The 14,630-nt window shown below is 39.9% G+C and overlaps 1 protein-coding gene across 5 annotated transcripts; it reads left to right on the top strand.

Annotated features, from left to right (window-relative positions):
* Nucleotides 1-3,879: 3,879 nt before the first annotated feature.
* On the top strand, nucleotides 3,880-12,687 carry LOC130711786 (protein ANTHESIS POMOTING FACTOR 1). 5 transcript variants are annotated; one of them, XR_009010775.1, is made up of 13 exons: nucleotides 3,880-4,037; nucleotides 4,520-4,677; nucleotides 4,765-4,856; nucleotides 5,062-5,162; nucleotides 5,656-5,756; nucleotides 5,847-5,913; nucleotides 6,030-6,129; nucleotides 6,215-6,328; nucleotides 6,447-6,584; nucleotides 6,695-6,779; nucleotides 10,900-10,949; nucleotides 11,218-11,383; nucleotides 12,207-12,346. XR_009010775.1 is itself a non-coding variant. In XM_057561524.1 (12 exons), exons 2-12 carry the CDS (start codon nucleotides 4,671-4,673, stop codon nucleotides 12,354-12,356), a joined length of 1,005 nt encoding a protein of 334 aa, XP_057417507.1. In that variant the 5' UTR covers nucleotides 3,880-4,037; nucleotides 4,520-4,670; the 3' UTR covers nucleotides 12,357-12,687. The 5 variants fall into 5 exon arrangements, 4 of the variants coding, with proteins under 4 accessions (XP_057417507.1, XP_057417510.1, XP_057417511.1 ...); XM_057561524.1 differs by lacking the exon at nucleotides 11,218-11,383 and having other exon boundaries at nucleotides 12,207-12,687; XM_057561527.1 differs by lacking the exon at nucleotides 12,207-12,346 and having other exon boundaries at nucleotides 11,211-11,380.
* The last annotated feature ends 1,943 nt before the right edge of the window (nucleotides 12,688-14,630 follow it).

The following is a 14,630-nucleotide window of genomic DNA, read 5'->3' on the forward strand; positions in this document are numbered from 1 at the left end:
CCTGGAGCACTTCTTGGGTCCAGTAGAAGGGGAATCGGGCGGTGTCGTCCCTCTGGGTAAAAACCTCGGGATACTTATGGGACACTATGACCTTGAAGTACTTTCGGGCCAGATCAACGGTGATGTTGGACCAAAAAGGGTTGAAGCGTTGACGTCCAGGTCTAGCTTCCACGGAGACCCAGCTGCGTGGCGGTGATAGCTGGGCGGACACGCGATAGAAATAGAAGAAGTGGGAGGATTCAGGCTCTTGCTGGATCGCGTTGCAGATGATTTCGAAGCATCGCAGAAAGGCCCAACTGTTGGGGTGAAGTTGACTGGGAGCGACATTGATACTATGGAGCACGAAGCAAATTAAAGGAGAAAAGGGAAACCTAATTCCCAAACTTGTGAACATGTACCCATACACATAGATGAAGTGGGAATCACCCATGTGATTGTCTTGAGGACGGAGTCAAGGGCGCTCAAAGGATGAGCAAATTCCATAGTACATAAGGTTGTCAAGGGGTTTCTCGTGACAAAATCCACCGGATTCTGAAGAAATTTCACAAATGGATGACCACTCCTCCAAGCTAGACTGTTGGTTAGGCATCGTCCCGGCGGGAAGGGCTCTTACTGCGGGAACTGGCAAGGACTCCCAGGTCCTCGTTCGGAAGGCAACAATGTCTTTTTCTTCGAGTGGAGCTCCCCCGGGGGGGGGGGGTCAACAGGAGGAACACACCGTAAAGGGGTGGCGACGGTGACGTTGTGATTGGAGTTTCTGGTTTGGCGTTTCGATGTCATTTCGAAAAAGGGGATAGGAAGTAGAGGTTATTTTGACACTGGGAAAGCTCGCCGGAAAAAAGGGTGGCGTGTGGGAAGTTGCAAAGGCAGAGGAAATGATCTATGAAAGGGGCTCGCGCGTGAAAGAGGAAGCAAAAGGTCGTGGTTACGAAAGGATTAAAGGGTAAGGGGAGCATCGTCTTTATAAGCAGGGAGTGATGATTAAGGGGAAACGTGTGAAGGGAAGCTGGGGGAAGTTGTTGAGAGATGCGGAGGAAAGGTGGGAGATCGTGTCCCATAACAGAGGAAAATGATTGCGGTTGAGAGATTTCGGGAAGTGGGAACGACACAGTAAGTGGAAAACTGCAGCGGTTGAAGATAATTGGTCCAGTATCCAAACTGACAGGCTTTATGGGGATTCGAGATGACGTTTTGGCAGGACAGTTGAGATTTTGCAGACCTCGACTGCCACGTGTCATAAGCCCTATGCGCATCAGAATGTCACAAGTCAGAGTACGCACGTAACGGTGCCATCGCCGCAAGCCCACTTGTGGACTCAAGCCGTTAGGGAAACGTAGCAAGAAATTCAAAAATTTAATTTTTAAAGTTTTAATTACCAAGCCATGTTGGCCATTTTTCTTCATTATTAGACCCTAAGTTCTAGCATTAATTAGCTTCTCATGATCGTCGCCTTAGTTTTTCAACTTAAAGACACACTTAGCTCTCATGCTTCGAGCTCGGTGTCTTGTGGACTGGGAGAGACCCCAGGGTCCCTCGCCCAGGACCGCCGGCTTAGGGCGACGAGCGGACCAGGGACTTGGGCCTCCTCCCAGAGGCCCAACCGGCCTATTAGGAAGGGTTGAAGGCGCCAAGCCCAACTCCACATCTATAAATAGGGGATGAATATCAATTGTAAAGGACTCTTAGCTCATTTGATAAATAACAAGATTGAAATTCAGTTACTTTCTCTCTCTAAAGCGATTACGCTCTCATTCTCTCTAGGAATCTCACATCACGTTCCTTATACTCTAGGTACTATACCTCATCTCAATGTTCATGGATGGAACAGAGGGGATTTGCATCTTCAAATTGAAGTTGATGATGAAGGATGAAGAAGATAAATGATATAAATAAATTTGTGTGTCTAATTATATAAAGTTTACATGTAGCTCAACTAGTTAATTGTTTTTTTCCACGTACAAGACTCAGATTCGAATCTCCCCCACCCCTTTTCCAATTTCTGAATTTTAATTAATGATGTGTCATGCCACGTGGCCTGCTTTTTCACTAAACTAATGTCACGTAAGCCCCTTTTCGTTAGTTTTTTAACGTCAAAGTGACGAAGGGGCATTCGTTGCACTTTTGAGAAACATAGAAGGTACAAACGTAGAAGAAAAAATAGTATGAACGACTTTTACACATACTCAAAATATCAGGGGCAAAAACCTCTTTTTAGCTTTTTTTTTTTAGAATTACATCCAACAACTTGAATAGAATTCAAGTGTGTGAACAACATAAAATGAGTTATTTGGTTAAAACTTGAAGATGAAGAACAAAGATTCGTAGAGCTCTGATTCAAATATCATAACAATAGTGGTTGGTTTTCGCTCCTTGATTGACTTGTTGGGTTTTTCTTTCTTTGTACCTCTTTTGTTGATTAATAAATAATTTCTCTTTTGCTCTCAAAAAAAGAACTGAAGAACAATGATTCAGTAAGCGTTGATTCAAACCTAAGAAATGTAGATGCAAATGATTTAAATGGAAACTTAAATGAAATGAGATTAAAAAACTGAAGTTAAAATCAACTTTATGAAATTCGTTTATCGAAACTCCTTGAGCCATTTATCATTATAGTAAACTAGAGGCATTTTCAAAGCTTTCACTAATTAGAAGTTGAACATTTATTTCAAATTACAAATTAGTGCTCCATTGAAGAAGAAACAATGGATGACATCTTCGTCAGAGCAATCATAAACAAAACCTAGCCGAACCCCAAAGACCACCAATTGTTTATCTAAAGAATCTACAACATCCTCCCAGGGTCTGAATGGGAGAAAACCTCAGGCACCATTTCCATAGCCAAGCTCTTTCCATTTTTGGGTCGCCCACGGAGACGAGAAGCCTTCGCTTTAGGACATTGACCTCTAGAAACCCCTTCGTCAGGATTAAAGGCCATATCAGAAACACCACCAAGGATCATTTTAGGACGACCCCGATATCTAGGAAGCTCCGAAGTCCCTTCCACAACAACAATCTGATCAACCACCTCAACAAGCATAAGACTACAGCACCTTCCACTAGCAAAAACGGAAAGGTTATAATGCTCTGATTTCTCGAGAATCACTTTAGTAACCTTTTCCAAAACATGGATGAATTTTTGCCAAATATAAAAATTCATTAAATGTAAAACTTAGCAACAAAAGTGAAATAACTGAGTAAACATCATTTTATTAATGTCAAAACTTGAGGGTTTTTTTTTGATAAACCAAGTATTATTAGACTAGAAATTAGAGTACGTCAAAACTTGAGGGTACAATAGTTATTTTCAAAATAAAGACATAAATATTAAACTAACGTCCAATCGCCCCTGAGCCATCTCCAGGGAAGGACCTTAGGTTAAGTTCAACCCCTAAAAGAGAACTCAAATTATCCCCAATAACAGACTCAATTATCACACCTAGACCCTGACTCGAAATTAAATCCTCATAATCCACGACCTGCTAGGGCCTCCTCCATAGCTCTGAATAAGTCGTCCTGCATTTTCTGCTCCCAAAAATCCCACAACTGGACCATCAGTCGTAGAAATGTGGATGCGTCGTCCTCCGCCTAGGATGACTGCGCTTGAGCATCTGCAACAATACGCTCACTCGAAGGACATACTGGAGAAGCAGGCTTTGATGAACTTGGTGTATAAACAGGCGAGTCAGGTGAAGGAACAAGCGAGCTAGAAGCGTATACCGGTGAGCTCGGGGTATTCAGTGGAGAGCTGAGACTGAAGAGTACCTCGGAGGAAAAATCAGAATCCTCATGAATTTGGCAGAAATTCCCGAATTTGTTTGGAAAAAAAAAACTGTGCAAAGGGCCCATGGATTTTAATGGCCCAAGTCCATATTTCAGCTCTAATCCCCCAAATTCACTCAATCAATATCTCTCAAGTCTCACCTTCCCATAGCTGGTGCACAAACCACCTCCGACCACCGCTCCGCCCATTCCCGGCCACCTGCGGCCGTGCGACCACTCTCACGACCACCGCGTCTCTTCTCCGACCAAGCTCTCAGGTACCGTTTTCTGTGTAAGTTTTTCGTTTTTCTGCTCTGTTTCTGCGTCCTCTCACCTCTGTTTCTGAGTATACCAAATAGATAAATCAATGCGGTACTTACTACCTCTGAGCGCTTATTGAACTTATCAAATGAGGTTCACATTTCACAATCATAAAAGAAATAGTGTAGCTTCGGATGACTTTGATAGTTTCATTTACATTTTTAATGAATTCCTTTGTCTTACCATTCCCAATTTACAAAACCTAGAACCAGAAATACATTCTTCTAAACCCTTTCTTTCATGCATCACTGGGTGTGATTTTTACTTTTTTTATAAAACAAAATAGAAAGTTCATAATAATAGTCTAGTTTGACACAAGACATCACAACAAAAATTAAGGGAAAAGAAAAATAATTTACTCGAACTCTGCTGCACCAAACAGTTGAAGCCAGTGTTTGGAAGATTTGGGCCATCAAATTTAATTAAAATAATTCTGCAGGTATTCAGCAGTTCCTTGAGGTTTGGTCTCATCAAAGATATCAGTTATTGGATTAAGGTTTCTTCCAATATTTGTCGGGTCGCAGTCACATTCGTATTTCACAAAAATCTTACTCAGCTTTTCAGATACCAACGCAAATTTCGGTTCCAAAATGGGTGGTATGGAAATTTTTTATTGGTTTCAGATATTGTATCTTTGTTCTGTATCTTTCTACCCTGGTTTTCTTATATTCTGAGTGTTTGCAGCGACGCAAGCGGAGAGAGAAGAGAAGGTCTCTTTGGAGCTGAGTGAAGAAATTCTTCAGAGTATGGAAGTAGGAATGGCCTTCAAAGACTACGTGAGCATGCCAACCATCTTGTTTTTTGTTGTTTTTTATCCACCAAAGAGGACATTAGGACTGTGTTTGATGTCAACATTGGATTTTGCAACCTGAAATTTAGTTCTTACTTCGTAGTCTAAGGAAAACAACTTAGTGGTTGTTCACAGCTCATATTGTGCTTTACTCACCGCATTTCTTCCTTTTCTTTTTGTTGTTTTCACAGAATGGTAAAATTAGTTCGATGGATTTTCACAGGGCATCCAATTATCTAGTGACTGCTAGTGATGATGAATCAATTCGTTTGTATGATGTTACTGGTGGAACGTAAGCCCCCATTTTATTTATTGGATTAATTTTGTAAACAATTTTCTTCAACATTTTTTATTCCCCATGAACTCTGTCAAAGTTGCTTTATTGTTATAATTCTGCTGTATTTTTCTCTCTTTTATTTTAACAAAAACAATGATGCCTCTACTATTATCTACCGTATTAGACGATGACTTGATGTGGTGAATTCTAGTACCAAAATGGTGTTCCTTACATATATAACACGACCCCGATGTTATTATTTACACAATTACAAAATGTCCCATCAGCAGCCATATGATGAATGGTGAATTAGATTGTTGTGTAAATAAACAAAATTAAGAAAGTTATTATGTTATTGACCATGGTGTTAAATACTTTGAAATTAAATTATTTTTGAAGTTTAACTTTTCAATGTGTATGTCATCCATCTTGGCATTCTTTTTTCCCCTTCTAATTGATCTTTACTCATTCACCAACTTGAATTTCTAAATTTCTTTATTGTTACCAGATGCTTGAAGACAATTAACAGTAAGAAGTACGGGGTTGACCTGGTTTGCTTCACATCTCATCCTACAACAGTCATTTACTCTTCTAAAAATGGCTGGGATGGTATGTTTCTTAACTGTTGTATCTTCAAAAATGTTTGTGTGCTCAGTATATTTTTATATATTTCATTACTTATATGATCAATGAATCCAGAATCTTTGCGGCTTCTATCATTGCATGATAACAAGTATTTAAGATATTTCAAAGGTCATCTTGACAGGTTTGGTATCAGCATTATGTATATTGCTCCAATCTCAAATCACATTCTATTCTGTTCATGCAAATTCTATTTTGTAATATAATTAAGTACATATTTGGTTTGTGCTTTTTTCCTAGGGTTGTCTCGCTTAGCTTATGTTCCCGGAAAGACTGCTTTATATCTGGATCTCTAGATCGAACTGTTTTACTATGGGATCAGAGGGCTGAGAAGTGTCAGGTAGTGGCATTTGCGTACACTTTTTTTGTTTATTTATAAATAGGGACTTTTTAGGAGCTTCTTACTTTCTTTAAAATCTAAATAGGGACTTTTACATGTACAAGGAAGGCCCGCTATATCATATGATGATCAAGGGTTGGTCTTTGCAGTTGCCTTTGGAGGATGCATAAGAATGTTTGATCCTCGCATGTATGAAAAGGTTCGAATTCCATATGGAAATATGTAGAAAACTTATTTTATTGGTTTGTTAATTTGTAATGTTAGTTGTGACTTGTGACATATGCTAATAATCTAATGTTGTGAAATTCACTCTGCAGGGTCCCTTTGAGACATTTTTTGTTGAGGGAGATATTTCGGATGCAAATGTTGTGAAGTTCAGTAATGACGGAAGACTCGTGCTTTTTACTACTGTGGATGGGCGCATTCATGTACTTGACTCATTTCGTGGCACACTTGTCTGTATCTTTCTCACCTAACTCAGTCCGGTTTTACTTCTTTCAGTTCATTTATTTCTGCTTTGAAAGCCTTTCTTTGTGACTGTTGTCTCTTTATCATGTGTACACAGTTATCCACATATAATGTCACACCTGTCTCCTGCAACTCCACACTAGAAGCTTCTTTCAGCCCCGAGGGAATGTTTGTAATATCAGGTAAGTAATTTTGGATCATCCAAAAGTTCTGATTAGTTTTCGAGAAAATGACAGTGTAGAGATTTTTTACACTGTCAACCAATTAAATTTCAAAGATGTGGTAAAATAAATTTTATTTAATTTAATTTATTGACGTGACACATCTTTGAAATCTGATTGGTGGACAGTGTAAATTCAATGCATCCAAATTAAACTCATATTATTCAGTATTCACTTGGTGACTCGTTTATATAATTTATGTTTTGCATTGAACTTTCTTTTTATTTTATTTTTTTTGGAGTGGATTTCATTTTAAACTTTGATTTTTATTTTTTTGGAAGTAAAAAGATTATATATCATCAGGAAAACCAGAGAAACCCAATCAAGGGAGAGGCAACCCGACAAAGAGCCCACCAAAAAAAGAGGGCCCAAAACCACCAACAGAAAACAAAGCCCACCAATCAAAGGCTCTCAATAGCTAGAAAAGCATCCACATCGCCACCACTATGAAGAGAACATCATCCTAAATTTTCCTCCAACCCGCGAATGGCTTCTAGGTTATTGTCACGGGATACAAGACCCAAGACTTTTCCGAGAAGCCACGACTTTTTAGCTAGTAAAATACTTGCAGCAGGAAACACACCTGAGGTTGAAGATCTAACACCTCTAACGAAATAGGAACGCCGTACGGATAATTCCCCCCCTCCGCCAAAGGCAAAGGCAAAGGCTCAACACCATCGGAGAAAACACTTTGGGGAACAAAAAGACTCCAAAAGAAGGAAGAGGGGTAGTTTTCAGAAGTCTAAAGATCTCTGAATCACAAACCAGAAATGTCTTCTGTCTACCCTAAAAAAACCAAAGATTACACAGGAAGCCCCAAAACCTCTGAGCTTCTCTCCACCACCGCCAAAGAACGGCAACCGATTGAATCAAGTCCTTCCTCTGCAAGGTTACCATCTGCAAGACAATCTTCATACAAATGAACAGGATCTTTAAAACCCGAAAAGAAGATTTCTGGGAAGAGAGTCTCCACCGAACCCTTGGCTCCAGATCACATAAACAATTTTTAACCTCAATCAACCTCTCTTTGATCGGCAAAGATAAGGCCTCATGAGGGACTGACGGGTTCCAAACCATAACATCCCTCCAAGATGAAAGCAACGAACCAATGCCCTTTACTTGCCTTCCCTGAAACCTAGATCTCCCCCCGACCTCTTCCCCCAAAACCGAGAGCCAGCGATCAATCCGCAGGAGCCGTGTCGGGAGCGCCCGAGAAGGGGAATCTCACCCGCTTCACTGCCAAAGTAGCACCACCCACCTTTGAATCTGTCCAAAAACTTTACCGCCATCTCCACACAAGCCAGGGACACAAATCTGACTAACCCGAAACGCCACCGCTGTCCCTTCTTTGAGCGCTGGTCAAACACCTTCTTTGGCTTCCCATTTTGCAAAAACAGGTCCCTGATCTTGTTAAATCCCACTATTTCAGAGATGCAGTTGATGCAAGAGTGACACAATCTCGGGGAAAACCATCACCACTCCATCTAGAATCATCAGGACTGTCTTGATCAGCACCCTCTGCTTCATCTTCATCACTGTCACCTTTGGTGAGCACAGACCAAGAAGATGCAACACCAGAACCGCACCCAACTACAGTCGCCAGAGAACCTCGAGAGGAAGAAGCCCTAGCAGATCGATTCATAGCCATAGCCATAACCAGAGCAGCGCAAAACCCCCCCAAAAAGAAACCAAGAAGTGAGCGCAGCAAAGCCCTTGGTGCGAACCAGACGACTGACGCACAGATCAGAGTGCGATTAGGCCTTAAACCAGCGATCCAAGCCAAAGGCGACGCGGTGGCAAGGTGGCTAGCGCGATGTTGTAACAGTTCATAGAGGAACATGAAGATCTAGAAGAAGGGAGTGCGAAACAGGGAACGAACCAGCAATGATATGCAATTGAAGGACGGCGGTGGATTTCAAGAGAATGGCCGCAATCAGAATGTGGCCTGACAGCGGCGGCGGTTGGAAATGCTGGTTGGTGGTGTGGCGGCTCTGACCGAAAACCCTAACTTTCATCTTGCTTTGACGAAAGTGATGCATGATTCATTTTCAACTTTAATTACCCTAGTATTTCTTTCATTTTGCTTATTGATGAAACCCTGATATTATTCAACAGAAAAATGTACAAGAAACAGATGAGTATTCGAGAGACTCATCACTCTCCTAATTCCCAATTCCCAAATGATCCCAAAGATACCTAAACCCTCTTCACACTCCCTTATTTATAGGCTAAGCCTTAACTAACTAACTAACTCTATATGCTAACCCTTAACTAACTAACTAACTCCAAGTACTCATCAATACTCCCCCCTAAACATCCACCTTGTCCTCAAGGTGGGGTAAAACACAAGCTTCTTTAAACAAACAAAAAACAAATACTCCAACAGTTGGGCCTGGCCCATTAGAGTAAGGGAATGAACTGGTTTGTAGATGATTGAGAAAGAAAAGTTCCTCTTGGGCCCGTTCCTTCTGTTTAGCATTATGGGCTTTGGCCTTGTGGTCAAACTTTGACCCAATTCTGAAAAATCTAGTTGAGCCAGCCTAGCTCTGCTTCGTGTGAACGCGTGTGCGTGTGAAGACAACGGAAAGACCACACCCAACCAGCGACGACGGAAACGAGCGTCCCCCGCCGTAACTGCAAAGTCAGGTGGCTTCGCCGGCGGCCGTGAAACGGTTACCGACTTGCGAATGAGCGAGCGCCCTTTACTCTCCTCCGTGCGAACTAACTCGAGGCCACAGTATCCCACCACCGCTGTCTCAGCCAAATCCGGTGGCTTAGCTGGAGGACGGTTGGCCACCAAGTCCGATCTGCAAGAATCGCCAAGGATGAAGCGTGAACTGCCACCACTGCGGTCTGGTGGCTTAGTCTCCAGTTGAATGGCAACCATCGAAGAGCAAAGAACAGAGGTGTGAATGAAGACCTCCGTCCAGCAAAAGAACGTGTCCGGCAGTTGATTGGCGGTTACCGCCGTGCAGAGACATGAATCCGGCGGTTTCCGCGGTGGCCGTCTCTCCCAATTGAACCCTAAATCACTGATTTGGGGCAAAACGATTGGTTGCACCTTCTTCCTCCCATGAATGCTGCAAATCTGCAATTTCTCCATTGAAGAACCTTCATGTAACCGCTTGATTTTGATTTCCCCTTCGGCGTCGATCTTCTCCCCTTTCGCCGTCAACGTGCAATCGATGTAATCAACCACGGTGACCGGTTGACACCGTGACACCTCCGCTGTTTGCTCCGCCGCCATTGCAAACTCCGAGTCTTTCCGCGACGCTTCCATCTCAGAATTCTCTGGCGAATATGGCTTGATCTCTGATTTCGCCAACAGCACTGAATTGGCCTCAGGTTTGGCTTCCACCACAACAGTTCTTCGTTCTGCCTCCAAGACTTCTTGCTTCCTAGGGATTTCTTCCTCCTCTGAATCTTGGACTGGTTCTGGGATGTACGGTTCCAATTCTGGTTCGAATTTCCTCAACAGAGCCTCCACAAATTCCCACCATGTTGCCTTCTGATTGCGTCTTCTCCAGCAAAACCACCACATGAAAGCTTCACCAGTCAAAGCCTTCTCTGCCCCTGAGAATTTCTCCTCTTCGGATACTCCCTTGGCCTCACAGTGTTGCTCCACCATAATGAGCCATCCGTAGGCCTCTCTTCCATCAAATTCTGGAAACATCTTCACGAATTGATGGCAATCACAGCACCTAGATCGGTGCTCTGATACCAATTGATGAAACCCTGATATTATTCAACAGAAAAATGTACAAGAAACAGATGAGTATTCGAGAGACTCATCACTCTCCTAATTCCCAATTCCCAAATGATCCCAAAGATACCTAAACCCTCTTCACACTCCCTTATTTATAGGCTAAGCCTTAACTGACTAACTAACTCTATATGCTATTGCTTTGGCAGAATGAATATGATAATTTTTCAAAACTCTTGCATTTTCCATTGTTTTTTATCTCATTAATATTTAGTTCACTCTAGTCTCACGTATGTATGCAGTCTTGTTGGATGCTGTTAACTGCTCTTGTGGGTTTTCATGTTAAATTTACAATTTTACACTTTGACATTTTGATAGGCTCAGGGGATGGCAGAATCTGTGCATGGAATGCTCGAAGTGGCAAAGAAGTATGATAAGCTACATTCTTTCTATTTCTACATTTCTTAACTATTATTTTTTGTTTCTAATCTTTTGCTTAGATATATAATAACTTTGAAATTTTCAAGAATGTTCTATCCTTTCATTGTAAAGATCATAAGTTGTGTTTCATTCCCTTAGAAAACTTAAAGATTGACCAATTTTTCATTGTAAATATCCTAAATTATATCTGATTGCAAACTGTGTAACTGACTGAAACCAGTATTGCCATATATTTCACTCTCATTAAGCCAACAGTGGTTGGACATGGTGGAAGTGAGCTGTGATTGCAGGCAAACTTTCCTAGTAATGTCAGGAGTTTAAGTTTTCGAGTCGTTACTCTGGAGGGTTTTACCTAACCATCACTCCGGGCCCAAGGTTTAGTTTCACTTCCATCCATGGCACTGGTTAGACCAAAAGAAGAGTAATTTTCGCAACACTAAACATATGTTATTATTGCAATTTATTCCCTCAAATGATTAATTTCCCCTTCTGAGCCTATAGTACATATTGAGGCATATCATTTTATAGGATAGGAGCCAATTTTCATTGTTAATGCTTTTTCTGAAAATTGTTTCCTTTCTGTCTATATAAGTATAGCTCAATCTGTTCAGTTACATGAGAAATAAAAAGATTGTTGAGAAATCCCATATTGACTAAAGATATGGCTATACGAGTCGTCATAAAGGGTAGAGCAACTCTCACCCTTAAGCTAGCATTTGGGGTAGAGTTAGGCATAACCCGAATTGTAAGATGATATCAAAGCCTATCCTGGATCCGTTTATTGGGCTACCTGTAGATGTTCATTCCTGCAAATTCCACGCTCCAGATGTCCAGCTCTAAGCGTAAAGGTGTACATTTAAAAGTCCTACATTAACTAGAGATATAGCTAAATAGTCTTTATAAAGGGTATAGCAACCTTCACCACTAAGCTATTTTTTGGGGTAGAGTTAGGTCTATCCGAAATTCTATTATGTTATGAAGCTATATTTCCTCGTTTTTCTTTTTGATATACTGAAGCATGTTAGAGATGCAAGGGTCAATACTCTTCTGCTCCATGTCTGTGTTGATGTTGACTCTGCCTAGCATAAAAGGACATTTGTTGTGCATACTGAAACAACTACTAGCGTTAGGTTTGACATCAAAGCTTCTCTGAGTAACAATATAGTTTTATTCTTTCTACTTTGTGGGATTTAGTATGAACATTACTTGCCGTTGTATGTTAATGCTTGATTTAACATGTCCAGGTTGCAACTTGGAGGAGTGCAACTTCTGATACTGGACCTCCTGTCATAAAGTGGGCTCCTGGGAATCTTATGTTTGCAACTGGATCTTCTGAGCTGTCATTTTGGATTCCAGATTTGTCTAAATTGGGAGCTTATGTTGGAAGGAAGTAGAAACTCTGCATGATAAATCTATTATTTGCCCCTCAATCCACTATAAGCAAATATGCAGCGAAGCACTACTAACAAACTTTGCTGTCGATTGTAAATATCATTATCCGAAGGCAAAAAGCAACAGATTTCATTGAGCCTCCTAAACTGTGCAAGTTGAGATATCTAAATGTACTTGTGTTCTTTCTGCTGATATTCTTTGTTATAGATGTTTACTTTATTATAGTTGCTTAGTTATGGTCCTCTGGATCAGTAGGTGCAGCACCAAAAGCATTGTTTGCAGTTTGATTGATCATAAAATTTAACTATCCTGCAGGCCATGGTTTTGCCATTATTCCTCAGCATCAATTGCATCAGTTTTATGTCTTCCATTAGGTTTTGAGACCGCTTCTCATCTGTGCCTCCACTAGTTATGTCTGATAGGATAGAAGAAAATGAAAATAAATAAACAGTAAAACATAAACCGTCATAGTATAAATAAATAGGAGATATAGCAAGTAATATACACATAGCCGACTGTTCATGGTTCTCTGAGAACCGAAGCTAACCAAGAACCGAACCGAAAACCGAACCGTTTAAGAACCGAACCTTTAAGAACCGAACCGAACTCGAACCTAAATTGAAAAACCGGTTCGGTAACCGAACCAAAATATCAACTACCAATTTAGGTTCGGTTCGGTTCGAACCATAGTATATCGGTTCGGTTCGGTTCGAACCATCTATAAATATGCATATTTTACCGAACTGGTTAACCAAAATTTGTAACCGGTTCGGTTCGGTTCGAATCATACTATATCGGTTCGGTTCGGTTCTCTCGAACCAAAATTTTGGTTCAGGTTCGGTTCGGTTCGGTTCAAGCAAAGAACCGAACCATGAACAGTCCTAAGTCATAGGCATCCCAAACAAGTTTTCAAACTTCGACTTTTTCACTCTCTTATATCTTTTCTTCAAATTACTATGCTGAAATTTTTGGCTCTTTTACACGAGTAGTGAAATTTTTAAAGGTAGTATTTTTATCCGTAAATACTTTTCAAAATTACATTACTTGTGTAGAAAAACAAAATTCTTATTTCTTTTCCGTCTGTTTTTAGTCACTCCTTTCTTTTTGAATATTAGTTACCTACAATTTCAATACATAACTAAGATATATACATAAACCTGAGGCATAATTCAATATTTTCAAGCAATTCCTTTCCACCCAATCGCCCTGTTTTGGTTCCAAATGACACCTAAAAAACATCAAAACGAAGCACATGGTACAAAAGGAAATTAAATCAAGCTCTATATGGAAACTAATACGTATAGCTCCCTCATGATGTGTTTGATTTGACCTAATTTTTTTTTTGTCTTGACCAAGGTATCCCACAGCCAACAATCGTGAGACTAATCTCTCGCCTCATGGTCAGCGCACTAAGCGGTAGGGGGCTGGGCAATGAGTTTTTTCTATTCGCAAGAGTTGAGATTTGACCTATTATAGTTATGTTACTCTTTTTTCACCATTTTTTCTTTTTTCATTTTCTTTTTCAAAATCAAACAGCGCCTTACACTATGTTTGGATCAATTGATTTTAGAAGGAAGAAATATAGCATGAAGGAAAACAATAGGAAAATCATCAGAAAGATTGTTGTTTAAGGTTATGACACAAAAAGTATGATGACAATTATTAATAGTACAATATTACTAAAACACGCATATCTAATTTTACAAGTATAATGTACAACCTTTAAAATCTACATTGGATAGAGAAGAATGTAGCTTTTTTTTTTATTGAAGGAAGGAAGAGAAGAATGTAGTTGATAGAAAAGAGTTGTGGTTGGTTAATATTTTTTTAGTTACAAGAGGAAAGTTGGTTGGTTAATATAAAAAATGATAAAATGGAGAGTGTCTAAAACAAATGCATTAATTTTCTAAAACAACAAACTTTTTAGATAAAATGGAGAGTGTCTAAAACAACAATCTTTCTAGAACGGAGGAAATAATAATAATTATAAAGTTAAATATGTATATTGATTATTAATTATAGCTTAAAAATTGACTAATATATCTCTCTTACTACATTATCTATAAACTATACTGGTATCTTTTACCTGTGCGATGTACGGGGAATATTAATTTTTTGTTTTTTGTGTGATTTTTTTTAAAATCTGTGTTATTTCTTAAAGAAATTTTACGGATTATAAGAAAAACTTTTTTTAGATATTTGAAATCGTAAATTTGTATGTTTTTTATGTATTGAATGTTTGTTCTTAGGTTTTTTGAGTTGCTATTTGTTTTTAT

Source organism: Lotus japonicus, chromosome 4, assembly GCF_012489685.1.
Source record: "Lotus japonicus ecotype B-129 chromosome 4, LjGifu_v1.2".
In the NCBI taxonomy this organism is placed as follows: Eukaryota; Viridiplantae; Streptophyta; class Magnoliopsida; order Fabales; family Fabaceae; genus Lotus; species Lotus japonicus.